At 50.7% G+C, this 13,695-nt stretch overlaps 1 protein-coding gene and 1 pseudogene across 1 annotated transcript; one reads left to right on the top strand and one right to left on the bottom strand.

Moving 5' to 3' along the window:
- Positions 1–13,695, bottom strand: part of LOC147119413 (uncharacterized) — a 182,337-nt pseudogene that overhangs the window by 35,266 nt on the left and 133,376 nt on the right.
- Positions 4,423–11,957, top strand: LOC147119416 (uncharacterized). The gene is made up of 2 exons (XM_085985014.1): positions 4,423–4,499; positions 10,730–11,957. Exon 2 carries the CDS (start codon positions 10,837–10,839, stop codon positions 11,788–11,790), a length of 954 nt encoding a protein of 317 aa, XP_085841140.1. The 5' UTR covers positions 4,423–4,499; positions 10,730–10,836; the 3' UTR covers positions 11,791–11,957.

The raw sequence follows: 13,695 nt of genomic DNA, 5'->3' as shown, positions 1-13,695 counted from the left end.
ATTCACAAATCTTTGAAAGTGCCGCGGCAAGTTGGTGAGGCGGTTCAGAAAGCGTATGGGATACTTGGCTTTGTAAACAGGGCCATTGAATACAAAAACAGGGAAGTTACACTAAACCTTTACAAATCACTAGTTAGGAACATAGGACAGGAGGAGGCCATTCAGCCCCTCGAGCGTGTTCCGCCATTCAATGAGATCATGGCTGATCTGTGATCTAACTCCATTCACCCGCCTTTGGCCCATATCCCTTAATACCTTTGGGTAACAAAAACCTATCAATCTCAGATTTAAAATTAACAATTGATCTCGCATCAGTTGCCGTTTGCGGAAGAGAGTTCCAAACTTCTACTACCCTTTGTGTGTAGAAGTGTTTCCTAATGTCACTCCTGAAAGGTCTGGCTCTAATTTTTAGACTATGTCCCCAGTCCTAGAATCCCCAACCAGCGGAAATAGTTTCTCTCTATCTACCCTATCTGTTCCCCTTAATATCCTGAAAACTTCAATCAGATCACACCTTAACCTTCTAAATTCCAGGGAATACAACCCTAATTTATATAATCTCTCCCCGTAACTTAACCCTTGAAGTCCGGGTATCATTCTGGTAAACCTACGCTGCACTCCCTCCAAGGCTAATATATCCTTCCTAAGGTGTGGTGCCCAGAACTGCTCACAGTACTCCAGGTGTGGTCTAACCAGGGTTTTGTACAGCTGCAGGGTTTTGGCCTCAGCTGGAGTCTTGTGTACAGTTCTGGGCACCACACTTTAGGAAGGATGTCAAGGCCTTGGAGAGGGTACAGAGGAGGTTGACCAGGATGGTACCAGGGATGAGGGACTTCAGTTATGTGGAGAGATTGGAGAAGCTGGGATTGTTCCCCTTAGAGCAGAGAAGGTTAAGAGGAGACCTAATAGAGGTGTTCAAAATGATGAGGGGTTTTGATCGAGCAAGTAGGGAGAAACTGTTCACTCTGACAAGTGGGTCGGTAACCAAAGGTCACAGATTTAAAATAGTTGCTAAAAGAACTAGAGGGAAATGAGGAGAATTGTTTTCACACAGAGGGTTGTTAAGATCTGGAACGCACCATCTGAAAGGATGCAGGAATCAGGTTCCACAGGGACTTTCAAACGGTAATTGGACATGTACTTGAAGAGGACTAGTTTACAGAGTTCTGGGGATAAAGCTGGGGTTTGGGACTAAATTGGACAGCTCTTTCAAAGAGCCGGCACAGACACGATGGGCCGAATCACCTCCTTCTGTGCTGTTAGATTCGATGATCAGTGTGAACACGCTGGTGTCCCTTAAGGCTCTTCAAACTTTTAAAGCTGTTCCCACAGTCAGAACATTTAAAAGGTCTCTCGTCAGTGTGAACAAGCTGGTGTCGCTTTAGATCCCTGGAGCTTTTAAAGATCTTTTCACAGTCAGAACATTTAAATGGTCTCTCATCAGTGTGAACAAGCTGGTGTCCCTTCAGTTCCCTGGCGCTTTTAAAGCTCTTCCCACAGTTAGGACACTGAAATGGTCTCTCATCAGTGTGAACAAGCTGGTGTCGCACCAGATCCCCGGGGCTTTTAAAGCTCTTCTCACAGTCAGAACAGTTAAACGGTCTCTCAACAGTGTGAACTCGCTGGTGTACCAGCAGGGTGGATGACTGAGTGAATTCCTTCCCACACACGGAGCAGGTGAATGGTCTCTCTCCAGTGTGAAGTCGCTCATGTGCCAGCAGGTTGGATGAATCAGTGAATCTCTTCCCACACACGGAGCAGGTGAACGGCCTCTCCCCAGTGTGTAGGTGTTGGTGTCTCTTCAGCTCCCGGGAGCTGCTAAATCTCTTCCCACAGTCAGAACATTTAAAGGGTCTCTCGTCAGTGTGAACTCGCTGGTGTGTCTGCAGGGTGGATGATTCAGTGAATCCCTTCCCACATTCAGAGCAGATGAACGGCCTCTCCCCAGTGTGAACTCGCTGGTGTTGCTTGAGCTCCCGGGGGCTTTTAAAACTCTTCCCACACTCAGAACATTTAAAGGGTCTCTCGTTAGTGTGAACAAGCTGGTGCCCCTTCAGCTCCCCGGAGCTTTTAAAGCTCTTACCACAGTCAGGACAGTTAAACAGCCTCTCATCAGTGTGAACAAGCTGGTGTTGCTTCAGATCCCCGGAGCTTTTAAAGCTCTTCCCACAGTTAGGACAGTTAAACGGCCTCTCATCAGTGTGAACAAGCTGATGCCCCTTCAGCTCCCCGGAGCTTTTAAAGCTCTTCCCACAGTCAGGACAGTTAAACGGCCTCTCATCAGTGTGAACAAGCTGGTGCCCCTTCAGATCCCCGGAGCTTTTAAAGCTCTTACCACAGTTAGGACACTGAAATGGTCTCTCATCAGTGTGAGCTCGCTGGTGTTCCTTCAGTTCCCCGGGGCTTTTAAAGCTCTTCCCACAGTTAGGACACTGAAATGGTCTCTCATCAGTGTGAGCTCGCTGGTGTTCCTTCAGATACTGGGGGCTTTTAAAGCTCTTCCCACAGTTAGGACACTGAAATGGTCTCTCATCAGTGTGAACTCGCTGGTGTCCCTTCAGATGCCCGGGGCTTTTAAAGCTCTTCCCACAGTCAGGACACTGAAATGGTCTCTCATCAGTGTGAGCTCGCTGGTGTCCCTTCAGATGCCCGGGGCTTTTAAAGCTCTTCCCACAGTCAGAACACTGAAATGGTCTCTCCCCAGTGTGAACTCGCTGGTGCATTTGCAGGTGGGATGAACAAACAAATCCCTTTCCACACACAGAGCAGGTGAACGGACTGTCCCTGGTGCGACTGCGCCATTGAACTTCCAATGCAGACGGGGAACTGAATCCCTTCCCGCCGTCCCCACCTTTACCCGGTTTCTCCCCGGTGTGACGGTGCATGTGTCTCGCCAGGTCAGGCGATCGGCTGAATCCGCGTCCACACACCGAACACGTGTGCGGTTTGTCATCGCTGCGATCGCTGCTTTCTCCTTCCATGTGCAAAGGCCGATGATATTCAGGTCCTGATGAATCGAGCGACTCTGTCAGATCTTGACGTGATGTTTGGTCTGAGCTTCCTGCCTGTAACTGCTCCACTTCGAAAACCCTGTAAATTGAGAGCAGAAAAGGATCAGAGGCAAACTGTTGTTTAATTTTCCTCTTTCCGAACCAAGGGGCAGTGAAGCTGATTTTCAGGCTCCAGCTGCTACACAGGTTGGTTGAAAGGATCAGCAGTAATGGCGGCTGTAATACCCACAAGTCCCCGCGCTGCAGAAAGCGCTCTGTTGACTCTGAGTCCCGCGCATGTGCTCATGGCCCCTGCGCTCTCCCTCCTGCTCCACAATCGCCCGTCCCAATCGGTCCACAACGCGCATGCTCAGTGCACAAAACCCCACGGTTGGAACACTGGGCGCGCATGCGGAGCCGCAACATCTGGTACATGTGCGCGGCTCAGGTGGGGGCGAGTCGGTGTTTCATCTCAGCCGCCAGGGAGGTGCGCATGCGCAGGACGACCCAACATTCTTCCTGTCAGCAATCACTCACTCATTTCTTTAATAAAAACAGAAAATGCTGGAAATACTCAGCAGGTCAGGCAGCATCTGTGGAGAGAGAAACAGAGTTAACGTTTCAGGTCAATGACCTTTCATCAGAACTGCTTGTTCTTTAGTGTCAGCCAGTGACTCAGTGGGTAGCACTCTCACCTCTGAGTCAGAAAGTTGTGGGTTCAAGTTCCACTCCAGAAACTTGAACATAGAAATCTAGGCTGACACTCCAGTGCAGTGCTGAGGGAGTGCTGCATTGTCGGAGGTGCCGTCTTTCGGATGAGACATTAAACTGAGGCCCTGTCTGCTCTCTCAGGTGGATGTAAAAGATCCCATGACACTATTTCGAGAAAGATAGGCTTGCATTTATACAGTGCTTTCATGACCAGCAGACGTCTTGAAGTGCTTTACAACCAACGAGGTACTTTTGGAGTGTAGCCACTGTTATAATGTGGGAAAGAGCAGGAGAGTTATCCCCGGTGTTGTAGCTAATGTGTATCCTTCAATTAACATAAAAAAAAGACAGATTATCTGGTCATTATCACATTGCTGTTTGTGGGAGCTTGCTGTGCGATTATTGACTTCCGCGTTTCCTACATTACAACAGTGACTACATTTCAAAAGTACTTCATTGACTGTAATGCGCTTTGGGACGTCTGGTGGTGGTGAAAGGCGCTACATAAATGCAAATCTTTCTTTCTTCACTGATCTCACCAGCGACCTCTTCTGGCTGTTGGTTGATGGACAGCCGAGAGTCCGCGCATGCGTACGCGGGACGGCGGTTTGGGCCGAGTCCGGCACAGCGACACCTCCCGGTCACCAAGGGTAATAACCGCGCATGCCCAGAGGAGACCAAACCCCCTCCCCCACTCGGAGCTGCGCCTGCGCATTCGGATCCTGTCGGACGGAGTCGGCGCGGGGCATTCCGGGAAAGGCCCTGGTGTCGGTCCAGAGTCGCGATCGGTGACGCAAAGTGAGTTTTCTCCGCTCCGATTGGGTGGAGAATCGCGCGAGGTGGGGGGGAGGGGTGGATCGGGAGGGAATAAAGATAAATAGAAAAACCTGAGAGTCCGCGAGGCCCCGGACCGAGCGGCGTCAGTTGGCCAATCACGTGATCTACTCGGGGACACGTGATCCGGGCCCACGGCCTGATTGACGGGAGCTTCCGACCAATAGAGAGCGAGCGGGGCGGGGCTGGAGGAGCGAGCCGGCGGCGGGTCCTCCAACCAATCGGGGAGCCCGAGGGGCGGGACTAGCGCCGGCTGATTGTCTGATCCGCAGGGTAGCGACTTTCTCCAGTCCCTTGTTCAGGGCCTGGGGCCAGGGGAGGCTGTGGGCCTTTATTCCCCTTATTGGACACAAGGCTCTTTGTCTCACAACACACTGGCTCAGGTTTTAATAGAGACTTTTTCAATTCATCAAAAAAGCAGATAAACCCCGTGCTTCTGCGGAACAAACTTTCTAATATTTTATAGAATCATAGAATGGTTACAGCACAGGAGGCCATTCGGCTCGTCGAGCCCGTGCCAGCTCTCTGCAAGACCACTTCAGCCAGTCCCACTTCCCGCCCTTTCCCCGTAACCCTGCAAATTTCTTTACTTCAGATACTTATCCAATTCCCTTTTGAAAGCTGTGATTGAATCTGCCTCCACCACCCTTTCAGGCAATGCATTCCTGATCCTAACCACTCGCTGCATAAAAAAGTTTTTCCTCATGTCGCCTTTGGTTCTTCTGCCAATCACCTTAAATCTGTGTCTTCTGGTTCTCGACCCTTCCGCCAATGGGAACAGTTTCTCTCTATCTACTCTGTCCAGACCCCTCATGATTTTGAACACCTCTATCAAATCTCCTCTCTACCTTCTCTACTCTGAGGAGAACCACCTCAGTTTCTCCACTCTATCCACGTAACTGAAGTCCCTCATCCATTACAATAGCAAAATACTACAGATGTTGGAAATCCGAAATAACAACAGAAAATGCTGGAAAAACTCAGCAGGTCAGGCAACATCCGTGGAGAGAAATTTGAGTTGACGTTTTGGGTCGAACCCTTCTTCAAAACTGGAAAGAAAAGAAAATAGATCGAAGGCAGGGCTGCGATCGGACAAAAGAAGTGAAAGAGACAAAAGAAGTAAAAGAGACAATAAAAGGTATTCGAAGCCAGACGAGATGGTAATAGGCTGAGATTAGGTGTGAAGTGTACTGGCAGGGCAAGAGATAGCTGCCAGGTGGGAGAGAGAAACAAAAGGAAAGGGTGGGGGGGAAAGGAGTGGAAAAATTACAAGTAAAAAAGTAATAGGGGCCGAGGTTATGATCTGAAATTGTTGAACTCGATATTGAGACCGGAAGGCTGCAAAGTGCCTAATCGGAAGATGAGGTGCTGTTCCTTGAGTTTGCGTTGAGCTTCCGTGGAACAATGCAAGAGGCCAAGGACGGTGAGGTCTGAGTGGGAATGGAGCAGTGAATTAAAATGACAGGCGACCGGAAGCTCGGGATCACCCTTACGGACTGAACGGAGGTGTTCCGCAAAGCGGTCACCCAATCTGCGTTTGGTCTCCCCAATGTAGAGGAGACCGCATCGTGAGCAGCGAATACAGTATACTAAATTGCGAGAAGTACAAGTAAACCGCTGTTTCACCTGGAAGGGGTGTTTGGGGCCCTCGACAGTGGGAAGGGGGAGGTATAGGGGCAGGTGTTACATCTCCTGTGCTTGCACGGGAAGGTGCCAGGCCAAGGGGAAGGGGTGCTGGGGGTGATAGAGGAGTGGACTAGGGTGTCTTGGAGGGAGTGGTCCCTACGGAATGCTGAAAGGGGAGGGGAAGATACGTTTGGTGGTGGGATCACTTTGGAGGTAGCGGAAATGCCGGAGGATGATCCGTTGAATGTGGAAGCTAGTGGGGTGAAAGGTGAGGACAAGGGGAACCCTATCGTGGTTCCGGGAGGGAGGGGCAGGGGTGAGGGCAGAAGTGCGGGAGATAGAACTGACACGGTCGAGGGCAGTGTCAACCACGGTAGAGGGGAATCCTCGGCTGCGGAAAAAGGAAGACATGTCTGAAGCACTGGTGTGGAAGGTGGCATCGTCGGAGCAGATACGGCGGAGACGGAGAAACTGGGAGAATGGAATAAAGTCCTTACAGGAGACAGGGTGGGAGGAAGTGTAGTCCAGGTAGCTGTGGGAGTCAGTGGGCTTGTAGTGAATATTGGTCAATAACCTATCCCCAGAGTTGGAGACGGAGAAGTCGAGGAAGGGAAGGGAAGAGTCAGAGATGGACCATGTGAAGGTGAGGGAAGGGTGGAAATTGGAGGCAAAGTGAATGAAATTGTCTAGTTCGGGGCGAGAGCAGGAAACGACACCGATACAGTCATCAATGTATCGGAAAAAGAGGCCCCTATCTTTTCTCCCCTTGTCCAGTCTCTTCCCACCTACATCTGCGACTCTTCGGACGCCCTCCGCCACTTTAACAGTTTCCAGTTTCCTGGCCCCAACCGCTTCCTTTTCACCATGGACGTACAATCCCTCTACACCTCCATCCCCCACCAGGATGGCCTGAGGGCGCTCCGCTTCTTCCTTGAACAGAGGCCCGAACAGTCCCCATCCACCACCACCCTCCTCCGCCTGGCTGAACTTGTTCTCACATTGAACAACTTCTCCTTTAACTCCACTCATTTCCTCCAAATCAAAGGTGTTGCCATGGGTACCCGCATGGGTCCTAGCTATGCCTGCCTTTTCGTGGGCTATGTGGAACAATCTTTGTTCCAGTCCTACTCGGGTCCCCTCCCTCACCTCTTTTTCCGATACATTGATGACTGTATCGGTGTCGTTTCCTGCTCTCGCCCCGAACTAGACAATTTCATTCATTTTGCCTCCAATTTCCACCCTTCCCTCACCTTCACATGGTCCATCTCTGACTCTTCCCTTCCCTTCCTCGACTTCTCCATCTCCATCTCTGGGGATAGGTTATCGACCAATATTCACTACAAGCCCACTGACTCCCACAGCTACCTGGGCTACACTTCCTCCCACCCCGCCTCCTGTAAGGACTCTATTCCATTCTCCCAGTTTCTCCATCTCCGCCGTATCTGCTCCGATGATGCCACCTTCCACACCAGTGCTTCAGACATATATCCTTTTTCCGCAACCGAGGATTCCCCTCTACCGTGGTTGACACTGCCCTCGACCGTGTCAGTTCTATCTCCCGCACTTCTGCCCTCACCCCTGCCCCTCCCTCCCAGAACCACTATAGGGTTCCCCTTGTCCTCACCTTTCACCCCACCAGCCTCCACATTCAACGGATCATCCTCCGGCATTTCCGCTACCTCCAAAGTGATCCCACCACCAAATGTATCTTCCCCTCCCCTCCCCTTTCAGCATTCCGTAGGGACCGCTCCCTCCGAGACACCCTAGTCCACTCCTCCATCACCCCAAACAGCCCTTCCTTTTCGCCTGGCACCTTCCCGTGCAAGCGGAGGAGATGTAACACCTGCCCCTATACCTCCCTCCTTCCCACTGTCCAGGGCCCCAAACACCCCTTCCAGGTGAAACAGCGATTTACTTGTACTTCTCGCAATCCAGTATACTGTATTCGCTGCTCACGATGCGGTCTCCTCTACATTGGGGAGACCAAACGCAGATTGGGTGACCGCTTTGCAGAACACCTCCGTTCAGTCCGTAAGGGTGACCCCGAGCTTCCGGTCGCCTGTCATTTTAATTCACCGCTCCATTCCCACTCGGACCTCACCGTCCTTGGCCTCTTGTATTGTTCCACAGAAGCTCAATGTAATCTCGAGGAACAGCACCTCATCTTCCGATTAGGCACTTTGCAGCCTTCCGGTCTCAATATCGAGTTCAACAATTTCAGATCATAACCTCGGCCCCTATTACTTTTTTACTTGTAATTTTTCCACTCCTTTCCCCCCCCCCCCATTCCTTTTGTTTCTCTCTCCCACCTGGCAGCTATCTCTTGCCCTGCCAGTACACTTCACACCTAATCTCAGCCTATTACCATCTCATCTGGCTTCGAATACCTTTTATTGTCTCTTTTTACTTCTTTTGTCTCTTTCACTTCTTTTGTCCGATCGCAGCCCTGCCTTCGATCTATTTTCTTTTCTTTCCAGTTTTGAAGAAGGGTTCGACCCGAAACATCAACTCAAATTTCTCTCCACGGATGTTGCCTGACCTGCTGAGTTTTTCCAGCATTTTCTGTTGTTATTCCCTCATCCCTTATCCCTGGAACCATTCTTGTAAATCTTTTCTGCACTCTCTCTGAGGTCTTCACATCCTTCATAAAGCGCGGTGCCCAGAATTGGACACAATACTCCAGCTGAGGCTGAACCAGTGTTTTATAAAGGTTCATCATAACCTCCTTGCTTTTGGACTCTATGCCTCTAAAGCCCAGGATCCTATATGCTTTTTTAACCACTTTCTCAACCTGCCCTGCCACCTTCAATGATTTGTGCACACATACCCCCAGGTCTCTCTGTTCATGCACCCACTTTAGGATTGTACCCTTTAGTTTATATTGCCTCTCCTCATTCTTCCTACCAAAATGTGTCACTTCACACTTTTCTGCGTTAAATTTCATCTGCCACGTGTCCACCCATTCCACCAGCCTGTCTATGTCCTCTTGAAGTCTATCACTATCCTCCTCACTGTTCACTATACTTCCAAGTTTTTTGTCATCTGCATATTTTGAAACTGTGACCTGTACACACAAGTCCAAGTCATTAATATATATATATATATATCAAGAAAAGCAGTGGTCCTAGTACCGATCCCTGGGGAACACCACTGTGTACCTTCCTCCAGTCCAAAAAACAACCGTTCACCACTACTCTCTGTTTTCTGTCACTTAGCCAATTTTGTATCCATGCTGCCACTGTCCCTTTTATTCCATGGGCTTCAACTTTGCTGGCAAGCCTATTATGTGGCACTTTGTCAAACGCCTTTTGGAAATCCATGTACACCACGTTAACCGCATTGCCCTCATCAACCCTCTCTGTTACCTCATCAAAAAACTCAATCAGAATCAGAGCGGCCGGGCCCGGCGGACGTGTGGCCACGGCCCCTGCACCAGGAAACTCAGGGTGCAGCGCCTCCCCCATCCGAGCCGCCGCTTCCCGGTTTCTTCAGCCGGTTCCACCGAATCCGATTCGGGAAAAGGACAGGAGCCAGGCTCCCAGAATGGCCGGTGGCCCCAGGGAGCATGCGCACTCTCAGTGGGGAAATCAGCGCCTTGGATAGAGCAGTTTCTGGGGCGCGGGGAATTGTGGGTGCTGCGGCCGCCATTAGTCAGTGGCTGTCGGGAAGTGTTTTATTGCAGGCTGACAGAAGGTAGGTCCCTGGCCGCCTGTGTAGGTCTTTTTATTGCTTCAGTTTGAGCTGGAGTGGAGATGGAGGAGAAGCTGCTGGGTTTAACCCCTAGTACTTCTGAGCCCCGGAGGACCCAACAATTTCCAATGTGAGACTGTCAAGGGAGGTGGATTCTGGGGGAGATTAGGTTGTTAAACAGACACTGTCCCTACAATGTAAAAGAGTATTGTTTCAGGAACAAGTATTTCTGTAGAGGCTTTTAATCCAATTTACATATACAGATTTGTTTTAATTCATTCTTGGGATGTGGGCGTCACTAGCAAGAGCAGCAAATATTGCCAATCCCCAGTTTCCCGTTGAGAAGGGGGTGGTGAGTCGCCTTCTTGAACTGCTGCAGTCCGTGTGGTGAAGGTACTCCCACAATGCTGTTGTGTAAGGAGTTCCAGGATTTTCACCCAGTGATGGTGTAGCAACGGCGATATATGTCCAAGTCAGGATGGTGTGTGACTTGGAGGGGAACTTGGAGGTGATGGTGCTCCCATGCACCTTCTGCCTTTGTCCTTCTAGGTGCTGGAGGTTGCGGGTTTTGGAGGTTCTGTCAAAGTTCTGGTCGAGTTGCAGATGTATAAAGTCCATCTCCTTCGCCCCCTCCCCCTCCCACTCCCACCTCTCTCTCTCTCCTCCCATAGAGGCCAGAGGCCCAGACCAGGTGGCAGATTCCCTTCCCTGAAGGATATTAGTGAACCAGTTGGGTTTTTATGACAATCCAGCAGCTTTCATGGTCACTTTTTTCTAGTGCCGGCCCCACAAATGACCAGATTCATTGAGCTCAATTTCACAACCTGCCTCTTTAGTGGGTTCTCTCTCACGCTCCCTGTTTTTAATTCATTTTACAGAGTATTGGAAGGGGAGGATTTGCAGACGGGAAACTCAAACCACACATCACTTCAAGATCTGACAGTCACTCGATTCATCAGGAACTGAATATCATCGGCCTTTGAATATGGAAGCAAAAAGCACCGTTCAGAGCGGGGAGAAACCGTACATGTGTTCTGTGTGTGGACAAGGCTTCAGCGAATCCTCTGGCCTATCAAGGCACAAGCGCATTCACACCGGGGAGAGGCCATTTACCTGCTCTGAGTGTGGGAAGGGATTCACTCAGTCATCCCACCTACTGAGACACCAGCGAGTTCACACTGGAGAGAGGCCGTTCACCTGCTCCGAGTGTGGGAAGGGATTCTCTCAGTCATCCAATCTGCTGACACACCAGCGAGTTCACACTGGGGCGAGGCCGTTCTCCTGTCCTGTGTGTGGGAAGGGATTCACTCAGTCATCCAACCTGCTGACACACCAGCACACTCACACTGGGGAGAGGCCTTTCACCTGCTCCGTGTGTGGGAAAGTATTCACTCAGTCATCCACCCTGCTGACACACCAGCGAGTTCACACCGATGAGAGACCTTTTAACTGCTCGGACTGCGGGAAGTGTTATAAAGGTTCCGGGGAACTGATATGCCATCAACGTGTTCACACTGATGAGAGACCGTTCAGGTGCTCTCACTGCGGGACTGGGTTCAGGCAGTCATCTGATCTCACTGTACACCAGCGCACTCACACTGGGGAGAGGCCGTTCACCTGCTCCGTGTGTGGGAAGGGATTTGCTCAGTTATCCACCCTGCTGAAACACCAGCGAGTTCACACTGGGGAGAGGCCATTCACCTGCTCCGTGTGTGGGAAGGGATTCACTCAGTCATCCACCCTGCTGATACACCAGCGAGTTCACACTGGGGAGGGACTGTTCACCTGCCCTGAGTGTGGGAAGGGATTCGCTCAGTCATCCCACCTGCTGAGACACCAGCGAGTTCACACTGGGGAGAGGCCATTCACCTGCCCTGAGTGTGGGAAGGGATTCGCTCAGTCATCCCACCTGCTGAGACACCAGCGAGTTCACATGTGACTGCAGGGGTTGGATTCTGCTGTTTTTGCTGCTGTTAATCACATCCAGGACTGAACCATGTTCATTTTGACAGTTGGGGTTTGTTTCTGCAGATGTTAATAATTCCTGTAACCTGGCTAGAGTTTAATGTTCTGGATAGATGTCAAATAAATCAGCTTTGTATTAAACACATTGTTGTAGATTTTCTTCTTTCCCACCTCAGTGTTTAGCATCACCTGGCTGGAGCTCAGAAAGGACAATCTGGGGGAGGATCGTACGGCGGGAACAGAACTTCAGCCTGGACACAGTCTTTCAGGGCCACACTGAGAGGGGCAAACGGCACTTTGATCTTTCTCATCTCTCTTCACTGACAGCAAAGGCTCCGTGCGGGTTAATCTCGAGGTGTGTGAGAAATGTGTCCCAGCCGCTCTGTTCCATGGTTCAGAGATCCTAGGCACGGAACAGAAGGCTCCTTTAGGAATGTACCCCAGTGCTTTTTTTTTAATGGCCTTATTAACGTGTGTCGCTACTTTTAGTGATTTGTGTATCTGTATCCCTGGATCCCTCTGCTCCTCCAGCCCATTTAGACTCTTAGGGGAAAATTCGGTGGCGCCCCCTTTGGGTCGCTAACGTCGCCGGGGCTAATTTTAGCGCCCCGAAAAAGTTAGCGCCCTGTGCATTAAATTCAGTGGTCGTGCCCCAGGCATGAGGCGGGGTGCTACTGGAAGCGCTCCCCTCACTCTTGGGGCGCTACCAGTGAATTTTGCCGTGCTTCATGCAACAGTGCCACGCCCGTCGGCACATAGCACTGTGTCATAGCAGACCTCCCTCCCCAATTAAAGGGGAAGGGCCTAGCACTGCACACACCGGGGCCCTGCTGGACCACCGGAGAGCGGGGTGTCGGATCAAGAGGAGCACCGGGCTGAGCGATCGCGGCTGACACCCCGAAGAAGAAAGGGGAAGGTGGCAGGTGCTGGCAGTCGGCCAAAATAAAAAGTTGCCGCCCGACATCTGCCCTTTAAGTGGAGTTGCCGCAGCTGCAGGAATGACCCCTGACCCTGTCAGACATATCGTCCGGCGATAGGTCAGGGGGCACAACCCAAGTTTGCAGCAGGGGTGCTGCGCATGGCGATGACGTCATTGCCAGCGGTGCAGTGCCGCAGGGAGCTACCGGCTACCGCCGCCGCTAACCTCCCGCTGAATATCGCGGGAGGCACAAAGCAACCCAATTTCACCCCCTTGTCCAAGTAGTGTGTGGCCTCCTTATTCTTCCCACCAACACACACCACCTCACACTGATCTATAGTGACATTCATTTGCCAATTACACGCCCATTCTGAAATTTATTGATGTCTTCTTGCATTTTGTCTTCCTCAGTATTAACTCTACCTCCCAATTTGGTGTTGTCGACAAACTTTGAAATTATTCTTCTGATTCCTGAGACCAAATCATTTCTGTAAATGGTGAACAACAGTGATCCCAGCACCGATTTCTGTGGAACACCACTTCCCATCTTTTGCCAGTCTGAGTAGCTACTCCCAACCCCTACACTCTGTTTCCTGTTTTGTCACCAGCTTGCTATCCATAAACAGTTTGTAATATCCAGAAGATGACCACGGTCAGGTTGTGTGGAGTGAAGGGCCAGGCAGCAGAATGGATGGAAAGCTGGCTACAAAACAGAAATCAGAGGGTTGGAGTTAAGGGAAGTTTGTTGTGATCTTTCCATCCATTTTGCTGCCTGACTTTTGACTCCACACGGCCTGACTGTGGTCATCTTGTAGACCGTACATACTGCAGACACAGTGCACCAGTGGTGGAGGGGGTGGATATTGAGTCCTGTGGCAGGGGCGCTGATGAAGTGGATTTCTCTGTCCGTGAGTTTTGAGGCATCGCTAGTGGCGTTTTTCACCACTTTCCACCTTTAAA

Source organism: Somniosus microcephalus, chromosome 4, assembly GCF_052327205.1.
Source record: "Somniosus microcephalus isolate GS21.2 chromosome 4, FLI_Smic_1.0, whole genome shotgun sequence".
Lineage (NCBI taxonomy): Eukaryota > Metazoa > Chordata > Chondrichthyes > Squaliformes > Somniosidae > Somniosus > Somniosus microcephalus.
Note: the sequence above shows the minus strand (reverse complement) of the source record. Positions and strands in the feature narration are given on the sequence as shown.

Coding starts and splice junctions, on each gene's coding strand:
- LOC147119416 (XM_085985014.1), top strand. CDS start 10,837: ATGGAAGCAAAAAGCACCGTTCAGAGCGGGGAGAAACCGTACATGTGT.